This window comes from Rhinolophus sinicus, chromosome 12 (assembly GCF_057876585.1).
Source record: "Rhinolophus sinicus isolate RSI-liver-muscle chromosome 12, RSI-T2T, whole genome shotgun sequence".
In the NCBI taxonomy this organism is placed as follows: Eukaryota; Metazoa; Chordata; class Mammalia; order Chiroptera; family Rhinolophidae; genus Rhinolophus; species Rhinolophus sinicus.
In genome coordinates, this window is record NC_142512.1 from 55901819 (window position 1) to 55920471 (window position 18653).

Here is an 18653-nt window from a genome sequence, read left to right on the forward strand (position 1 = left end):
CTCGGCCTCACGTGGAAAGATGCTGGCTCTAGTAGTAGATGGTCATTAGCTGTGACTAGTTGGCCATCAGCTGTTACCGGTTAGCAATTAGCCGGTAACAGCTGATGATGTAACTGCCATGACTACGGCTAGCAAGCACAGATTGCAGTTGGCAAGTGAGGTTGGTTGACAGAGAAGCAGATGGCAGGTTGCGGGTAGTGTGGCTCCTGCTTCCTGTGTCTCCAACCCAGCTGCCAGTGAGATGACTTCCCTATCTATGGCTCCGTGGGTGTTCCTTTTTGGCCTCACCATGTCCTGCGTTCTTATGTGGGGAGCAGGAACAGAGACCCCGCAGACCGCCCTGCATGACACTAAGTCCATTAAGACAGTCTCTCTCATTTATTTGCAGCTCTACTTCATCACAGCAATGTTTGCAATGCAGAGCTTGCAATTTTATCACATGTAGCTTCAAGCATTTCAGATTTGATGCCATTGTAAATGGTGGTGGCTTTAAATTTCCCTTTTCAAAGCTCTTGTTTGCATACGTGGCTTCAAGTGATTTCTGAATGCTGACCTTACACAAAGACCACCCGTCGCCTTTCCTAAACTGCTGTTAGTTCCAGTAGCTTGGTGGTAGATGCCTGTGGGGACAGAGCCCCAAAGAGCAGTTTCCAGGCTCTCAGCCTCATATGGAGGGGTGCTGGCTTGGGTGGTAGATGGCCATCAGCTGTGGCTGGTTGGCCGTCAGCTGTAACCATTGAGCCATTGGCCACTAATATAACTGCTGCAGCTACGGAGGAGAGCCGAGGAGAGTAGAGGAGCAGAGTCGAGGAGAGGAGGAGAGTCGTCGGTCGGTTGGCAGAAAAGCGGACAGGTCACATGTCCTGTGAACCCAGCCCCCAGTGAGACCACAGTGGTATGACTCCCCTACCTATGGCTCCGTGGGTGTTCCTTTTGGGCCTGGCCACATCCTGCGTTCTTACGGGGGGAGCGGGAGTAGAGACCCCGCATGCCGCCCCGCACGACAACACCTCAGGATTTTCCCAGGAGTCTATCAACTGTGAATAAGACTTCTTCCCTTCCCCTCTAGTCTTTCTCCTTGCCTTATCGCACGGGCCAGTGGCCATGATGTCGAGTGCAAGTGATGACATTGAGCCCTGACCTTGAGAAGGTTGTTTATAACTGCAGGTTTACCTGTTTCTCCTGGCAGCTCTATCAGGTTCCTTCCTGGATTTCCTGTGTTTTGAAGCTTTGACAGGTGCATGGATGTTTAGCATTGTTACACCGTTTGATGACTCCACCCTCTGCCCTGCTAACACTCTCTGCTGTGAAATCTACTTCGTCTCATCTCACGTCCGCACAGCCGCTGCGGGTCTGTGCTAACCAGTGTGCTGCCGTAGTATTTTTTTCCACTTTTATTTGTGCCTTTACAGCAGAGCAGTTGCGTCCTGTTTTATCATCTAGTTTAACAACTGTGTTTTGATTCGATTCTTAGTTTACTTTTCCTCCTTGTTCATGCCCTTTGGATTTTAGAGGACGTTAGATCCGCACCTGATTTTTGAGCCAGTCCACACACCACACAATTCACAGATCTGGGCAGCCAGCACCACTCATTCCGGAACATTTCACCCTGAGACCGTCCATCAGCCGTCACGCTCCGGCCCCCCAGCCCCACATCCCCAGCCCCCTGGCAGCCACTCATCTGCTTTGTCCCTACAGATTTACAAGTTTGGGACATTTTGTAGAAATGGAATCATACAATATGTGATCTTTTCAAAGAACCAACTTTGGGTTTTGCTGACTTGTTTTTCTATTATTTACTTTGACTCTGCTCTTCCCTTCTGCTTGCTCTGGGTTTAGCTTGCTCTTTTTCTAGTTTACGAATTTACATTTCATGTGATTATTGGTGTGGTTATTTTGAATCTACCACTTTGCTATTTATTTGTACTTTTCATCATTTCTTCCCCTTTACCACCTTCTTTTTGACAAAAGTATTGTTTAGGGTTCCATTTTGTCTCCTGTGCTGGCTCTCCATCTCACTCTTTTATTGGTTTCTTTAGGGTTTTTATCTAAAATAAAAGTTTTATGTCATACATATTGAATTATCATCATCTACCTTCAGGCAATAGTACACCAGCTCACACGCAGTGTAAGAACCTCGACTGCAGACGCCCACCGCCTTTCTCAGGCTTTGTGCTGCTTCTCTCATACGTACATTACTTCTTTGTACGTTATTCTTGTTTGCAGCAGTCTTCACAGCCCGAGTGCTTGTGCCCACCAGGATCACAGGGTCCACGAGCTGGGCAGCTGCAGCTCGAGACTTTGCCTGGTGACCCACAAGAAGACAGGCAGGGTCCCCAGGGCGTGTGGCAGAGCTAGTCCCTACAACACGGGTGATTTTCACTCTTAGTTTTCTGTTTTACCAAATTTCCTAGTAACGAACATGCAGTTTTATATAATCAAGGAAAAATGTTTTTTAAAGTATAACAGAATGAGCTGAAAGTGTCTAATCCCAATTCTGTGAAAGGTCTGATGGCAGGATACATACGCCCAAGAACCAGGCTGCTTTCCAGAAAGTCTGCACCCACGGAGTCAGCCAGCAGAACTGTCTCTCCCCTTTGACAATCACACGGTAAGGCTGAACATTTGCATGACTGTCTGTACTGTTTCCAACTGGGACCTTTCCTAGAAGCATTTGAGGTCGGTTAAGCTTCTCGGCGTCCTCGTTTCCTGTCATCTCCTCCCGAGTCACTGACAATGCCCCATGTGTGGCGGCGCTCACTGACCCAGAATCAATCTTGCCAGCCTTGAACCCCTCCAGAGCTTCCCCAAGCGCTCCGGACCTTGCCGCTGGCACATGGGCACACAGAGCCAAAGCTGACCCACAGCAAAGTGTCTACGGCACCCAGCCCTCCACCTCCCCCCTCCCTCCCGTGCATGAGTGGGGGCAGGTACCAGGCACGGCTCTTCTCTTGCCCGCTGCCTTCTTAGTTGGAGATGGAGCATTCTGAACTGCTGTGGCCGGGGCGGTACCGCCACCCGCTTTGCCACAGCTGAGGCACCGCCCTAAACACACTGTATCAGCCCAAGTGGTCCCCCTCCGTTGGGAAGTCAGAGGAAACCCCTTCCATAAACTACAATTCCAGGTACTTTGAGTCAGCAGTGAACTTTAAAGTATTTCCAAGCAGACCCTGCCCCGCCCCTCAAGTTGAGTCTTTACCCCAACTGATTCAGGGAGGGGGAAGCCAAGCAGTGTCCCTGCCTCCATTTCACCGTTTCAGAGATAAGAAAATGGAGTGAAATGACCTGCCTACGGTTGTACAGGTTACTAGAAAAGCTGGTGGCACCTTAAGAAAGTTAGGGAGCACATGGGAAAAGTTTTAAAAGTTTAATGAAAAAGACTGAGAGCAAAGCATTATTTACATGTGGTAAGAAAAGGCAACAAAACACCCTGCTTACTTTCCTGTTTTACAAAGTTTCCTAATATTGACCAGACATAATCAAGCAAAAACGGTTTCAGCTCCAGAAACACAGGAAAAGTGTTCAAATCAACCACGTCAAAGAAAAACTGCTCCCTCCACAACTCCAAGTGACAGCACAGACCCTGTGGCGGTGTCCTGCACGCCCTCCAGACTGTGTCTTCCACTACACGACGGACTGCGTTTGACAACGGCATGGCCTTTCTGAGCCCAGCAAGGCCAAACATCTGCACAAGTGCCTGCAGACTCTTCAGATCAGATCAGCAACTGAAAGCAAAGGAAGACACGTATTAAGGAACAAGACAAACACAAGGAAAATGTCCATTTAATTCAAGGCTCACAACAGACTTCTCAACGACAAACACACAAGGAGAACCCCTCGAGGGCCCCAACCAGGGACCAGCGCCCGCCGCTCACCGTTCATGGGCATCTCGTCGATCTGGGTGGAGTAGTACTGCTCGATGTCCCGGAGGATGCGGATGTCGTCGTTCTTCACAAAGTTGATGGCCACACCCTTCCGGCCATACCGACCCGACCGCCCGATCCTTTGAGAAAGCGGAATGCCTTCAGTAAGCACAGCAGAGACAAGGGGGCAGGAGCCCAGCCCGCGGGGAAGGCCGTGCAGCCTGCAGCGCGTACCTGTGTATGTACAGCTCTCTGTTGTTGGGCAGGTCGTAGTTAATGATGAGCGACACCTGGGGCACGTCCAGGCCCCTGGCCCAGACGTCCGTAGAAATAAGCACTCGGCTGCAGAAAGGAAAGGCATTTGAGGTGCCGGCCTCCGTCATAAAGGACTGGCCGCGTCCACAACACACCGAGTCACCCTCACGCTGGTCCCACTGCCAGCGGCACCACTAGAAGCTGTTCTGAAGGGGCCCTGGGGAGGTTCAGGCAGTGAGGTCACGTGCGCTTTCTGACTAACACACTCAGATAACCTTTTACGACACTGCACACAGTGTGTCTAAAGCCAGGCGCACACGATTAACTGGAAAGACCCTGCACTTTGGCCCAGACTCAAGAACGGAGCCTCGTGACTTGGGTGCGGTGTTCAGTGTCTACAAGCAAACTTGAAATGCACTCACACCACTCCGTCCTCCGCACAGGGCAGTGCGAGGTGGCACAGACCCGCACGTCCACACCGAGGGCACCAGCCCCTCCCCCACGGACCACCTGCAATGTGGCTGGACTGAAACGAGATGTTCTTGAAGTGGAAAATACACACCGGATGTCGAATACTTAGTAACAAAAACTGCCCCCATAAAACAGCCCAAAGCTCAATATATGTAATGCTGACTACACGGTGAAATGAAATGCTATCTTGGGTTAAACAGAGTATTATTAAAAATCAACTTCACCTGTTTCTGTTTTTAATGTGGCTGCCAGAAAATGTTTATTACATGTATGGTGTGAATTCCATTTCTATTGGACATCGTTGGTCTAGAAGCATTCAAAGTGTTAAGAGATGGGAGAACAGGAGAAAGAAGCATTCAAAACACACAGGTGTCATGGCCACCTAACCACAGATTAGAGCCCGAGGGAAAGGCAACAATGGGGCCCTGAACACCGAAGGGACAAGGCCAAGCGTCAAGAAATCACGCAAGTGTCACACAGGAGATGAAACCCACACCGAAACACTCAGAGTAAAAACTGCTGAAAACACAAAGACACACAAAGCTAAAGAGTAGCCAGCAAAAAAGTCACTGTTTTTACAGGAGTGGCAACTAGACTGGCAGCTGAGCACCCAACAGAAACAATTGTATCATTGAAGTGTCACAAAGAAACAATGACCAGCCTAGACGCTATCTCAGCAAGTCATCAGGGTGACTCCTCAAGATGAAGCCAACATTTTCAGACAGACTGAAATCGACAGGCTGTTCCCAGCAGACCCAAACTAAATAAAAAAAGACACTCTTCAGGCAGAAGGACATTCACCCGAGGAAAGTCAGACATAACGGAAGAGTAACAGTTGTGGCAAACACGTATCTAAGTGTAAATGAATTGTTACATAAAGCGGAAATGCCTTGTGGGGTCTGAAACTGACACAAATGCACACACAGAGGTTTGGGGTGGCTGGGTTCTGGGACTATCAGGGAAAGCCGTGCGAGCGCAATTAATGGTGGGTGCTGATGACCGCACGGTCCTCTCTAAGGCAACTATCAAATAACATAAAGAAATCCAACATATTCCTGGGGAAGAGGAATATAATTTTTAAAACCCAATATAAAGAAAGAAAAAGGAATCACAGGAGATATTAAGATCCATTTGTAAGACAGTCAATTTAAAACCAAATATATCACTACATATATTGAATGAAACTGGACTAAATACTCCAATTAAAAGACAGTGATTATCATTAAAACTAAAAGAAAAACCAAACCCAACCCCGCCATCTGCCGCTTGCAAGAGGTACATATATAGCTTAAGGTCACAAACAGGACCTAAGGGCCGAACAGACGTACAAAGCAGACAGACACTAACCCCAGTAAGGCTGTGAGGCCCCATCAGTAAAGCAGGATTTTAGCCACAAAGCATTATGAAGACAGAGACAGACACTTCCGTGAAAAGAGGTAAATCCCCCAGAGAGACAGTCATTCTGAGTCTGGATGCACACAGTCTGGGACCCATAAACAAGATGTGACAGAGCTGCAGACAAGTAACCTCATCCTAGCACTGTCAATACTGACGGGAGAGGGAAAAAGGTAAGGATGCAGACGGTCAGAAAAACACTTAGACACTGAAATCTACCGGGCGCACGCAGCACACACGGACATTTGTAAAAGCACCCTGCGTTCGGGCCACCAGGCAGGTCACAGGAACGTAATCACATGTGGAAGCCACCACAGTGGAATTAAGCTAAAAACCAATTACAAAAAGATAAACAAAAAATCCCCATTTATTTGGAAACAAAGAAACAAACCCCTTCTGCACAAGGCAACTGACCTACTGAGGCAACCAGCCTGCCTCGTGAAGGCTGGTCATCACCCCAACCTATTACAGCAGCGGGACCCCCCACCTGCACAGGAAGAGGAGGGCCCCGGACACACACCTGGCACCCGACCGGAACTCCTTCATGATGGACTCCCGCTCCTTCTGGGGCATGTCCCCATGCATCGACGACACGGTGAAGTTGGCTTCTCTCATCTTCTCCGTCAGCCAGTCAACCTGCAAATCAAGGCAGAAGCTACCGGAAGCTCGGGACGGGTTGCAGTTTGCTGCAGCACTGATGCGAGCACTCGTGAATCGAGTGTCCTACCACTTGGACTAACCCTTACTGGACGTGCAGAAAACGTCACTGGCCAGCACACAGCGGGGCAAAGATCCTAATTCATTCATTCCCTGTAAATCTCTCCAGGAAAAAACCCCTCTCACTATTCTTATTTGAAGTTTGAATTTGCATCTTTTATGGAATGCGGCCCAACACCTCCTCCTTTTTCGGGGGCGCTGCTGGAGATTCTCAGTTCTGCCTGCACACAGATCGGCGACACCGGGGGACTGTGTGACCACCTGACCACCTACACCCAGCCACACCCAGCATCAATACTTCCACGTCTGTTTGTTCACGTGTTGTCCACGGCGACCTTTGTGCCAAAGGGCAGAGGTGAGTAGGTGTCACAGAGACCATGTGCCCACAGAGCCGAAAGCACGGACATGCGGCCCGGCCAAGTCTGACCCAAGTTGTGGGGAGAGCCGATGTCGGGTCTCACCACGCGATTAAAGAGCCGAGGCAGCCACGCACCTTCCTTTTCGTGTTGCAGAAGATGACCGCCTGCGTGATGGTCAGCGTGTCGTAGAGATCACACAGTGTGTCAAATTTCCACTCTTCTCTTTCCACTGCCACGAAGAACTGCTTGATGCCTTCCAGAGTCAACTCATCACTGGACGACAGAGACAAATCCTGTCATCCTTTGTTCAACTAAGACCGGAGGGCGTGTGCAGGCCAGGCGGCCCCACCAGGCTGGCCGGTGAGCCCCTGCCCGCTCCTCCCGCCGGCCACATCCTCCCAGAAGACACTTCTACCGCACGGGCCCAAGCTCTGGGTCTGTCTAAACCTTTAACAGCGGCTACCGCCCTAGATGTGGTTCCAAACACAAGAGCACACTCACTTGACTTCAGACACTGATAAACAAACACCGTCAACTGATTTTGAAATCTGGAATTACTGGGTCTGAGGCCGGCTCCCCACACAAGAAAATTAGAATTTTCACGTTTTGAAAGCCCAGCGTGGCCTTGTCTCGATCCCTACCGTTTCACCAGGATGCGGATGGGGTCGGTCATGAACTTGTTGGTCATCTCCAGGATTTCGTGCGGCAGCGTGGCGCTGATGAGCACCACCTGCGTGGCCGGGGGCAGGTACCTATACACGTCGTAAATCTGCTCTTTGAAGCCTGGGGCGAGGGGCGAGACACGGGGAGCTGGTTAGGCTGTGCACGCGGGAGGGAGGTGCCCAGCCCACACTCACATCTGGTGAGATGCGGACTTGTGCCTGTCAGGTGACAGCTCCCAAGGAACCTTTTCCACACCGCCGACCAATCCCACATATTTCTTCTGCTCCTCTGCCCGCCCCGTGGGCTCTGGGGGTCCCCACCCCAAGAGTCCTGGATGCCAACAGTTACAAGCAAGACACCCGAGCCCCGAGTCACCCACACCTAGGCGCCTGCACGTGGCCTTGACTCAGTGCCAGCTGCTGCTGCCCTGTGAGGATTTGTGTCCCGTGGCCTATCTGCCACGTTTTAAGAGAATCCAGAGATGTGGATTTTTACCAAAAAAACTCCCAATTAAAAAAAACTAACGTCTCCCACAAAAACCAAAACACTGTGTTGTACACCTGAAACTATCAACGTTATATGTCAATTATACCTCAATAAAAAAGCTTCCAGTTCAATAGGCAACTCGTTTACGTGATATAATACGGTGCAGGCTGCACAAAACAGCCTAGATAACCAAAAGAACGACAAGTTACACAAACGATGGGTCATCTGTACAACAGAGCGCCCTGCTGCCACAAACACGGCTCACTGGCATACCACTTACACCCCCTCAACCACCCACACGCACCGCAGCTGCTCGCCTGTGCCACCTGTGCCAACCACCGCACACGAAGAGCAGCGTCCTATCTGTGCGGGTTGAAGTGCTACTGTACACAACCCGACCATAAAACGACCACAGCACGGGCTCTATGTTCCTATGGCCCCCAAGGCAAAACTGTCACCCACAAAGAAAAAACTACTTATCGTGTTCCCCCGAAAATAAGACCCAGCCGGACCATCAGCTCTAATGCGTCTTTGGGAGCAAAAATTAACATAAGACCTGGTCTTACAGGTCTTATTTTCGGGGAAACACAGTATGTTAAGAACACTTTCATTATCTCCATGTTTCAATTTTACAAAGAATTATTTGTTGGTAGAAAATTAATTCTTTTGTTGCTCGTACCTTTATTCAACATTTCATCGGCCTCATCCAAAACCAACATCTTGATAGCACGTGTCCTCAAACTTCTGCGACGAATCATGTCTACAAAATTCGAGTTTGAAATAATGAGACCTCAAGCTACGAGGAAAGAACTAGCCACTTCATCGGGTTTGCGCAGCATTTCAGAGACCTTCCCTCCAGGTCCTATACACAAGTGACGGCGAGCAGAAGCCCCCACGAGCAATGACACCGAGGACGACTTGACCGCCTGAGCACGGCTCACAAACACTACCGCTTGCAGCAGCGCTGTCACAGACAAAGCGCTCACCGAAGACGCGGCCGGGCGTGCCGGCGACCACGTGCTGCCCGTAATCCAGCTTCCTGATGTCCTCCCCCACGTTGGTGCCCCCGATGCAGGCGTGGCACTGGACGTTCATGTAGTCACCCAGCGCGAGCAGGCCCTGGATTAAAACACAAGGTCACGGCCATGGCCTGCGTCAAGGCCACTGCGAGGTCAGAAACATCTGCGTTTCCCGAAAAGGTCACTGCTATTCCAGTAAGATCCCAGCAAGCACGGAGGCCACTATTTACACCGAAGGAGCCCAGTCCTCCTCCTGCTACATACTCTTCTCTGCACTGAGCGAGATGGAGGCAGTGTTAATGGTTCCCTATCATCCAAAAGCGATACATGATAACAGAAAATACGTATGTAACACTCATCATCCTGTCCACCCTCAGTATTAACGTATTTCCTTCCTAAATGTTTACAATACGTATAAAATAGTTACAATTATTTTTATTAAAATGGATTTTTTTGTTGTTGGAAAAAACACTACAATTCTAAGACTGCAAAAAACTATTGGAATCATATAAGCTACACTAAAAATGACTTCATGCAAAACAGTGACTCATATAACATATAATGACTTATGGCAAACTGTTAGGAGTCAGGGAAAACAATGTGAGGGCATAGAAAACCAGGATTCAAGGAAGTCCCTCAGCCGGTCCTTTCCGACTGGATTCGAGAGCAGCTCCCGCACACACGACACTGCCCCCGGGCCTGTCTCTCTCTCTCTCTCTCTCTCACACACACACACACACACACACACACACACACACACACACGACACTGCCCCCCTGGCACTGTCTCACCTTCTGAATCTGCACAGCCAACTCTCTCGTTGGGGCCAAGATCAAAGCCTGGGTTTCACGAACCTGGTAAAATAATTCGTCAGAAAACAGACTCCTCAGTATTTTCAAGGTAGACGATGCTAATTCAGACTCAGATTTGTTTTCAACATTATCACGTTAACCATACCGCTGACTTCCAACCGAGCTAACTGCAAATTACTGTTCCGGAAACCACAAATCCAGCCATAAAGGGGCAGACTGGTCAGCATTCTAGTTTGCAGACAAGAATTTCCACTAGTTTAAAAAATCGCCCAGTTCAAGCAAATAGTAATTTATAGTAATGTGTTAGTAAGCTCAAATATTAGTGTGCAATTTTCTCCTAAAAAAGGTGCTGAGTCAGTACAACCAGAGACATATCAAAACTGTACTTTTTGAACACTGCAGTGATGGGGGAAAAAGGAAGTCTTTCCCAAGCGTACACAGAGCAGAAATCACCTGAATGTCCAAACACTGGAGGACGGAAATACTGAAGGTGGCAGTCTTACCGGTGCCAGACTGAGACCTGTTAGGAAAACAGACGAGTGGGACTTACAACCGAGGGCCACATGCCACTGTCCCCATTCACACAACGCTGCCAGAGTGCTCCGAGGGGTGGGAGTACTGGGCAGCTTCTTCCAAGCAGTTGCCCCCGCCCCCCCACACAGACCAACATCTTAACTGCGATCCTAACTGCAAGGCAGTGGGACTCAGCATGGTGTCACCACTTTTAAATTACAGGGGACGAGGACAGTGGCTGTGGTTTTTGCATCAGGGTGACGGAGCTGCAGAATCTGTAATGCCAACAGGTGCTCGGGTGGCAGAAAAAGAGGGTTCCCCTTCCTGTAAATATCATTCAGGATCGAAACCATCCTCCAATTTCTCCCTTTTCTTTTTTTTTGGTAAATGAGTCTTTAAAAACTATACAAATTGGGAATAAAGCTATTAAGAGTATTGTATACAATGCGACATGCCCACTGGTAGGTAAGCAAAGCTGACAAAAAGAAAAAAAAAAGGAAACTAACTTTGTAGAATAGCAAACAAAAATAAAAACAAAAGAACGAAACACCCTGTGGTTCAAGTCATGGAAAGGGTTGCTAACGAATCTATAAAAACAGAAAAAGAGTCACCCCGAAGCATTTAAGTGCACAGCTGACCCTGGTACAGCAGTGTTTGGGGAGGCCAATCTCCCTCCCAGACGAAAATCCACGTATAGCTTTGGACGCCCCCAAAACTGAACTATAATAGGGTACTGCTGACCGGCAGCCTTACCCATAACGTAAACAACTGCGTTCCTTACATTATCTACTATATTCTTACAATAAAGTAGCTGGAGAAAAGAAAACGTTACCAACAAACCGTAAGGGAGAGAAAAATACCTTCAGTGTATTTACTGAATACAAGTGCGTGTAAGTGGCACCACACAGCTCACACCCGTGTTGTTCCAGGGTCACCTGAGCTGGCTTTACCACGAGCATGTGACCCCTCTGTGCGAGCAGACTTACTGTGCGATGACGTCTCTTCCTTTAATGATCTGTTTGATAGCTCGCTGCTGGATTGCCGATGGCTTTTCAAATCCTGTAAAGAAAACCAGAACAAATTAGCTCGAACCACTAGCCCCCCATCTTTACACCCATATACTGTAAGCTCCTTAGGACAGAGATGGTATCTTCTTTTAACCCCCACCCCACCCCTCCTAACTCCATGTCCAATATACCAAGCGTTCAAGAAACAGATGCTGAAAGAATTGGGCAGAAGTGGCCTTTTATACTGACTGACGTGGGCCTTATTTGTACGTCTGTACAAGGAACACCCTTGCAGAACATAATGACTCCTAGTTGGGTTGAAAACAAACAAAGTGGTGGTGATGGTGCTCCTGGAGAAAGGGTGGGGGAGGCCCACCTTTTAGCCCAGGTAATTACTTCTGTGCTGTCTGACTGCATTACAATCACCTACGTTGCTTTTCTTTGTTGTGTTACTTTTGAATTAAAACAAGGAAAATCAATTCATTAATGGCGTAACCACCACTCTTTCGTGTCAGCATTAAGTCTGCAGGTTGTTTGCTTCGTCTGCAACTGCACATAAGCTACTGCTCCGGCGGCCCTGTGGGGTGGTCAGCACTCTGCTCCTCCCTGTCCTGACGCGGGGATGACAGGAAAGGCACCACCACCATCCCTCTTGCACAGCAGGATAAATGACCAAGGGAGGAGCCCACTCTGAAGGAACAGAGGTATTGTCCAAGTAAGCAAAACCTCAGGTACCAAACTGTATTTTAACCAGTGTGGCAGTACTTTAAAATGTAGTACAATTCCCCGTCTAACACTAAAGCAGCTATAATCGGTGATTTAAACCCCTCATGATGACCAAGCACAGGACGGGAAACTAAAAACCGTGTTTTACGGCAGGGCTGTCAGCCTCACTCCAAAGCCTGATACCAAGTTCACCTGCCGTCCTCTCAGCACCTGCTCTGCTCTGTCTACACTGTGGTGACGTCAAGGGCTGTTGGACAAAAGATGGCCCAATCCCAGGCGTTAGGCACAGGTTCAGACCACTGCCATCAGCACCCCCGACCCCACCTCTTCCCAGGGCTCCCCACTTAGACACCTGCTTCCCGGGCATCTCCCGCGGGATGGCTTGCAGGCCCCTGAAGTTCACCATGTCCTAGACAGAGGCCCTGATTTTGCCTCCCTCAGGCGCTCCCCACCTAAGCAAATGGCAGCATCACCCGTCTGTTAAGCCATGTTTAGGCCAGAAGCAGAAACCTCATCTTCAAAGCCATCTTGTCTTGATCCTGTGTTGCTTTCTCTCCTCAGGGCCTGTGATCAGCGGGCCTGGGAGGTGTGTGACATGGGGCCGGGGTGTGGAGCCCTGAAACCCTTTGTCACCGACGGGGGCACAGCCTCGTTCACCCTCCTATAAAACTCCCTCCCCCTTTGCTGGGGGGTCATGACCTTTTCCCTCTGCCCCAGCCTGACCTCCTGCAGCTCACAGCCAAGTCAGTTCTAATAGGACCAACCTCGGTCTCTGCGACTCATTCCTCTGGCCGTGTCTAACCACCGGCTCAACACAGGATCACATGCTCTCTTTCCTCTGCTGCCCAGACTCGGCCCAGCAGGGCGCCCTCGTAGCACCCATCGCCACCACACCATCAGCTCGCCCCTGGCCAGGAGCAAAAGCTTCCAAACTCCTCACCCTGCCCCCTCTCCTGCCCCACCTCCCCTCAAACCCAGACCCCAGGATAACGTCTGTAACCAAGTCTGACTGCGTCAGCTCCTGGCTTCAATCCTCCAATGGCTTCCCACTGCTCTTAGAAACAAAACTCAAACGTGTTATCACCTCACCTGACGCGTCTCAAAAGCTGGCCCCTGGCCCCTCTCCCAACTCCATCCCTGGGCTCCCAGGACAGCAGGCTTCTTCCTGTCCGCGGACTGCGCCCCGCTCAGGGATGCAGGGCCCTGGCGTCAGCAGCTGCTCCCTCTGCCCAATTTCACCACCGTCTTCTCATAACGGGCTCCCTGCTCCAGGTCTCAGCTCAATGTCAACTCCTTCTGGGAGCCTCCTCGCCTATTAGCTCTAGTCCATGTCCCTCTTCCCCAAGTCACACTCCAGTCGCCCCGCGTTCTTTCCGTCACAGCCGTTTTCGCTACCTGAAGCGACCTGGGCTACGTGCTATCCTTGTCGCAAATACGACTTAAGCGCCCAGAGGGCACGAAGGTGCCCGGCTCACTGCTAACGCCGGTGCCCGGAGCAGCGCTGCGCCCAACACCTGGCGGCGCGAGGCAGCACCGGCTGAACGAACGACTCTGAAACGCCCGGAAGACCATGCAGCTCGAGGAACCGGCACGGAGCTCCGCAGCGAGCACAACACGCCGACCGCACGGCCGCGGCGCGGGGACGGCGTGCGGGGGTCGGAGGTCGCCCGTCGGCGGCCCCAGGCCTCGGTTTCGACGCCGGGCCTCAGCTCCGACCTCCGGCGTCCGGGGCCGGCCCCTCCCTCCCCGCCTCGCCTCCCCGCCCCCGCCCGCGCCCGCGCCCCCGCAACCGCTCCCCGTCCTCCCCGCCCGCGCCCCGGGCCTGCGCCCACTAACCGTAGGCGTAGATGCCGCGCAGCAAATCCTCCCTCAGGCCCATGGTGTCGAACGTGGGCGTCACGTCCACCTCCTCGCTGGTCTCGAATTCCACTTTGGTCATGTCCTCCTCTTTGAGCAGCCGCTTCCGCGCCGAGCCCGAGGTGGCCATCGTGGCTGAGGCCGCCATGATCCCGGGTGGGCTGAGTGCGGAGCGCGCGCGGCAGCGCAAAGCGGAAAGAGGGCCGGATACCGCCCCCGACCGGAACTGACGTCACCGCGCGTGCGTGCGTACGAGCGTGCGTACGAGCGTGCGTACGGGCGTGCGTCAGGGCCGCGCCTCAGCAGGGTCGCGGAGCTCCTCGTCCCGCGACGCCGAAGCGTTGCTCGCCCCAGGAAAAGGGGCGGAGTTTCGGATGATCTCGCGCCAAACAACTCCCGCGGGATCTCACGACGGGTGGGGCCTCGGGAGTTCGGAGGAAGATGCTTTCGTGCCGAGGCGGCGGTGGCTCCGTGGCCGCGTCCTCCGCGCCGGCCGAGCCCGGGCGCCCCTGTTCCGAATGGAGTCCCCAGGCGGCTCTGCCTCAAGTGGCGGCCGGGGCGAGGGCCCCCCAGTGCGCACGTTCCCCCGTTTAAGCGCTTATTCCGACCTTGGCACTGGCCGGGGCCGGAGGGCGCGGGCACAACGCGGGAAACGGGTTGGTTCTCATCGCCGAAGGCCCGTGTGCCGGGCGCCGCGGAGGACGGGGTCGCGGGGGACCGCGATTGGTGTTAGAACTGACTGGGCTGTGGGCTGCGGGCGGTCGGGCTGGGGCGGCGGGAAAAGGTCATGGCCCCCCAGCAAAGGGGATGAGTTTTATGGGGGGGTGAACGAGGCCGCGCCCCGTCGGTGACAAGGGGTTTCAGGGCGCCGCTCCCCGGCCCCAGGTCACACACCGCCCAGGCCCCGAGGAGAGAAGCGAGGCAGGAGCAGGACAAGGCGGCTTTGAAGACGCGGTGTCGCTTCCGGCCTGAACACGGCCTCACACCGTGGGAACCCTCACCCCAAACATCCGCCTCTGGGAAACCGGGGTGATTGACGGCCGTTTGCCAGCTGTGGTGGGTGGACGGTTTCTGACCCCTAAGGGAAGCCCGGGCCCGGGGCCGAGTGTGGAGAACGGGCCCACGCCCGGGGGTGCGGACGGTGCGGGTCCCCGACGTCCTCGCACCAGGACTCCAGGCCTGGCCGCGTGACCGTGACCATGGGGACGCGCCCTCGTGTGACTGCAGCTCCGTGTCCACTCAGCCCGCCGTAAATTCCGACCTGCAGAAGCGCAGCCCCGGAGGCCACGGCCTTGTGTCGCCCTGGACGACGTGCACCTGTTGTGCCTCTGCCAGTGGTGCCACCTCACCCTCCGCTCCGGCTGCAGAGCCCGCTCCTCCGCCTGGTGTGTCCCCTGTGGTACGAACACTGTGTTCACCTCTGTGAAAGGGACTCCGCGCGCTGCCAGCTCTGTCCTTCCTCACTGACTCCGGCTCGGCCCCGGGCGCGGCCTCACCCAGGGCCTCCTCCCGGGACTGCGCGACTCCCTCCCTGGTGAAGGCGAGTGTAACTAACGCGAATGCTCGGTTCACCCACCAGACCAGGCCGTGCAGTGGGTCGCACAGGTTGACAGCAAAGGAGTGAGCGCTTCTCGTCAGCCCTCACCCGGCGCCAGAGTGAGGCCCGTCCTACAGGGTAATTGGCCTGCGAAACGCACCTAGGACGGGCGCCAGCATTAATCACACAGCAAGTGTTTATAAAGCCGAGTTTCTTTCTTAGACTTTAAATAGAAGTTCTTAGGCCTTTTCACTCCACGAGGGCTCATCCATCCCACGCCTTCTCTGAGGCGGCGCACACTCCTGTTTCGCCAGCTGTGTTCTTGTTCTAGGGCTGTTTGAAAAGAGTCACAGCTCATTCCTAATTTTTATATTGATTATGTTGAAATGACATTTTAGATATGCTGAGTTCCGTAAATTCACTTCACCTGTTTTTTTTACTCTTACAATGTAGCAACGGGAAACATTTAAATTCTATATGATATTCCGATTGGCCTTGCTGCCCTAAGTACTTAACGCGTGTAAAATAAGCATGGGGGGGGGGTGAGTGAATTGAGGGTTACTGACTTGAGGAATTCTGGCGTCAGAGGAGGGCAAGAAATGATTGCACTCTTCTGGTGCCGAGAGGATGACGGCCTCGTCGGCACTTTGTTTGGAATTTTTATCTTATTCAGGATCCACCTACACTTATTTTTTGCCTTCACACTTTTATGGTATTTTATGCCGTTTTCCTGGCAAAGTCCCTTTCGTTGTATCTGAATACACCTCTTAAGGGTCTCTTCCTTCGGTTTGGGGCTAATAACCTTTTAGCCTTCCAGGCCAGAGTCCATGAAAATGACAGAAGCTGTGTGGTGGCGTGAGTGTCAGGTCAGTCTCTTGGTGGACGGTGCTCTTGGAGCGATGGGAACAATGCATACTTCATCTTTGTCCTCCTTCGGGTCAGTCTAATTGGGGGGATGACCTCTCCCCCCAAATAGACTCTGTCTCCTGCGCTTCACCTCCCACACCCTTTATATTTGGGGCCGGGTATTATCTCACCTGATTAGACTAATCTCAGGGAGGACCCATGTCTGTTTTGTTCCCCATCACTGCTGTAGCACACAGTAGGTGTGCCTGGACGTCTGGGGCAAGAGGACAGGAGGGACGCTGGAGGGGGCCTGAGTTCATGCCAGAGCAGTGGGGAAGACGGGGGACGCTGGGCTGCGCCTCCTGACCTGCCTCTTTCCCTGGCCCATGCCGGACTCCTAGTGCAGTCAGTGACGGGGGCTGGCCTTGTCCAGGGGCGGGAAGAGGTTTCGGTGTGGTGCTGTAGGGCTGGGCTGAGCGGGATTTCCATGAGTCATCACCATGGGACTTGACATCCTGGATCCAAGGGGCTGTCCCCAAAGAGCACCTTCCTGCCAGAAACCCCACCTACTACCTGGTCCTCAATGGCAGACTCTTTCTAGGTGTTGCCCTCTCTAACCCACCCACCAGGCGGGCACCTGACGAAGCCCCGCCTGAACCCACCAGACTGGACTGCTGACCCTGCACTGCTGGCGTCCAGTATCAGGGCAGCAGATGTGCACACAGCATCTCTGAGATGCTAGGCTGGGTGGAGAAAGGGCAGACAGGGCTGCCCTCACAGAACCTGTGTTCCAGAACAGGGCAAGCCCAACGAAACATGCAAAACAGTAAAATAATTGCAGGTTTTATAGCCAGTATGCTGCAAACAAAACGAGGCAAAGTGGAAGAGACTTAGAAGATTGCTGACTTGCCAGGTGGCTGGAGCAAGGTGCCATATGAATTGTGAGCGGAGGTGGCCACCAAAACACAAGGTGGGGGAGGTGGAGTTCTAGGGAGAAGGGACAGAGTGCGAAGACTCCCCAGAGGGGTAGGGGATTGGCACGTCAAAGGACAAGGCCAGGGTGGTTGTGGCATCATGAACGCAGACAAGGTGGGGAGTGGGAGGAGGGAACAGGGACAGATCAGGAAAGGTCTTACAGACAAGTAGACGGAGTCTAAATGCACAGTAGTTGCCACAGCAGCCACTTCAGGGTGCATTCTTTGCGGGAACAGGTATGCGTTCTGATAATCGGTGTAAAAGATGGCCTGGCTCTGCTATAGGAAGGACAAGAATTCTTGTCCTCTGGAGGTCACAGGCTCATAGTGGGGAGGAGGGCAAGAAGCAAACAAAGAACTAGGATATGTAATATGTCAGGGAACAATGGGTCCAATACAGAAAAATAAGTCAGGGAAAGGTGGAGGGACAGCCAGGGTGGGAAGTCTATGATTTTAAATAGATTGGCCTGGAAAGGCCTCTGTGGAAGGTGGCCCTTGAGTGGAGTCCTGAAGGAGGTGAGGGAAAAAGCATTCCAGGCAGAGGGAACTGCAGGTGCAAAGGCCCTGGGGTAGGAGTGTGCATGGAGCATTCACAGACTAGCAAGGAGGCCCCTGTGTGTGGAGTGGTGAATGGCAATGAGGCCATCAAGTACAAGATAAGCAGGGCTTTGTGTCTGGGTCATGGTGAGGACTTGGGGGCTTCTAGATCAAAGGGAAAGACATGATCGGACTCCCCCTTTAAGAGGATTGCTCTGCCTGCTGTGTTGAGAACTAGTTTTGGGGGGCATGGGAGGAAGCAGCTAGGAGGTCATTGCAGGGGTACAGGTCGGTGATGATCGATGATCGGGGCACAGCCATACATGTGTCAAGCAGTGATCCGATTCTGGACGTGTATTAGCCTACCGTGTTTCCCCGAAAATCAGACCTAGCCACACCGTCAGCTCTAATGCGTCTTTTGGAGCAAAAATTGATACAAGACCCGGTGTTATTTTACTATAAGACTGGGTCTTATGTAATATAATATAATATAGTATAGTATAATAATATATAATACTGGGGCTTATATTAATTTTTGCTTCAAAAGATGTATTAGAGCTGATGGTCCGGTGAGGTCTGATTTTCGGGGAAACACGGTCGAAGAACCAAGCCTGCA

The 18653-nt window shown here is 52.2% G+C and overlaps 2 protein-coding genes across 11 annotated transcripts in view; one reads left to right on the top strand and one right to left on the bottom strand.

Moving 5' to 3' along the window:
- Nucleotides 1-3353: 3353 nt before the first annotated feature.
- EIF4A3 (eukaryotic translation initiation factor 4A3) lies at nucleotides 3354-14370 on the bottom strand. The gene is made up of 12 exons (XM_019735665.3): nucleotides 14123-14370; nucleotides 11540-11612; nucleotides 10494-10560; nucleotides 10020-10082; nucleotides 9196-9328; nucleotides 8889-8969; nucleotides 7702-7843; nucleotides 7195-7333; nucleotides 6505-6620; nucleotides 4098-4205; nucleotides 3876-4003; nucleotides 3354-3725 (listed from the first exon to the last, which is right to left on the bottom strand). The coding sequence occupies exons 1-12, from the start codon at nucleotides 14289-14291 to the stop codon at nucleotides 3709-3711; spliced, it is 1236 nt and encodes a 411-aa protein (XP_019591224.1). The 5' UTR covers nucleotides 14292-14370; the 3' UTR covers nucleotides 3354-3708.
- A 51-nt stretch (nucleotides 14371-14421) lies between these two features.
- CARD14 (caspase recruitment domain family member 14) overlaps nucleotides 14422-18653 on the top strand; it is a 29992-nt gene continuing 25760 nt past the window's right edge. For 5 of the 10 annotated variants that reach the window (XM_074319910.2, XM_074319915.2, XM_074319914.2 and 2 more), the window contains exon 1: nucleotides 14423-17496. The gene's annotated coding sequence lies outside the window, so the exon portion shown is untranslated. Of the gene's footprint in view, nucleotides 17497-18653 lie in introns of all 10 variants that reach the window. The other 5 variants (XM_074319918.2, XM_074319919.2, XM_019735583.3 and 2 more) reach the window with 3 other exon arrangements.

Excerpts from the sequence above, each read along its gene's own strand:
- EIF4A3 (XM_019735665.3), bottom strand. The coding sequence starts at position 14,291 with ATGGCGGCCTCAGCCACGATGGCCACCTCGGGCTCGGCGCGGAAGCGG. Across the intron at positions 10,561-11,539 it reads GGAAGAGACGTCATCGCACA|GTCTCAGTCTGGCACCGGTA; the intron begins GTAAGTCTGCTC and ends TTTTCCTAACAG. Across the intron at positions 9,329-10,019 it reads TGGCTGTGCAGATTCAGAAG|GGCCTGCTCGCGCTGGGTGA; the intron begins GTGAGACAGTGC and ends GTTTTAATCCAG.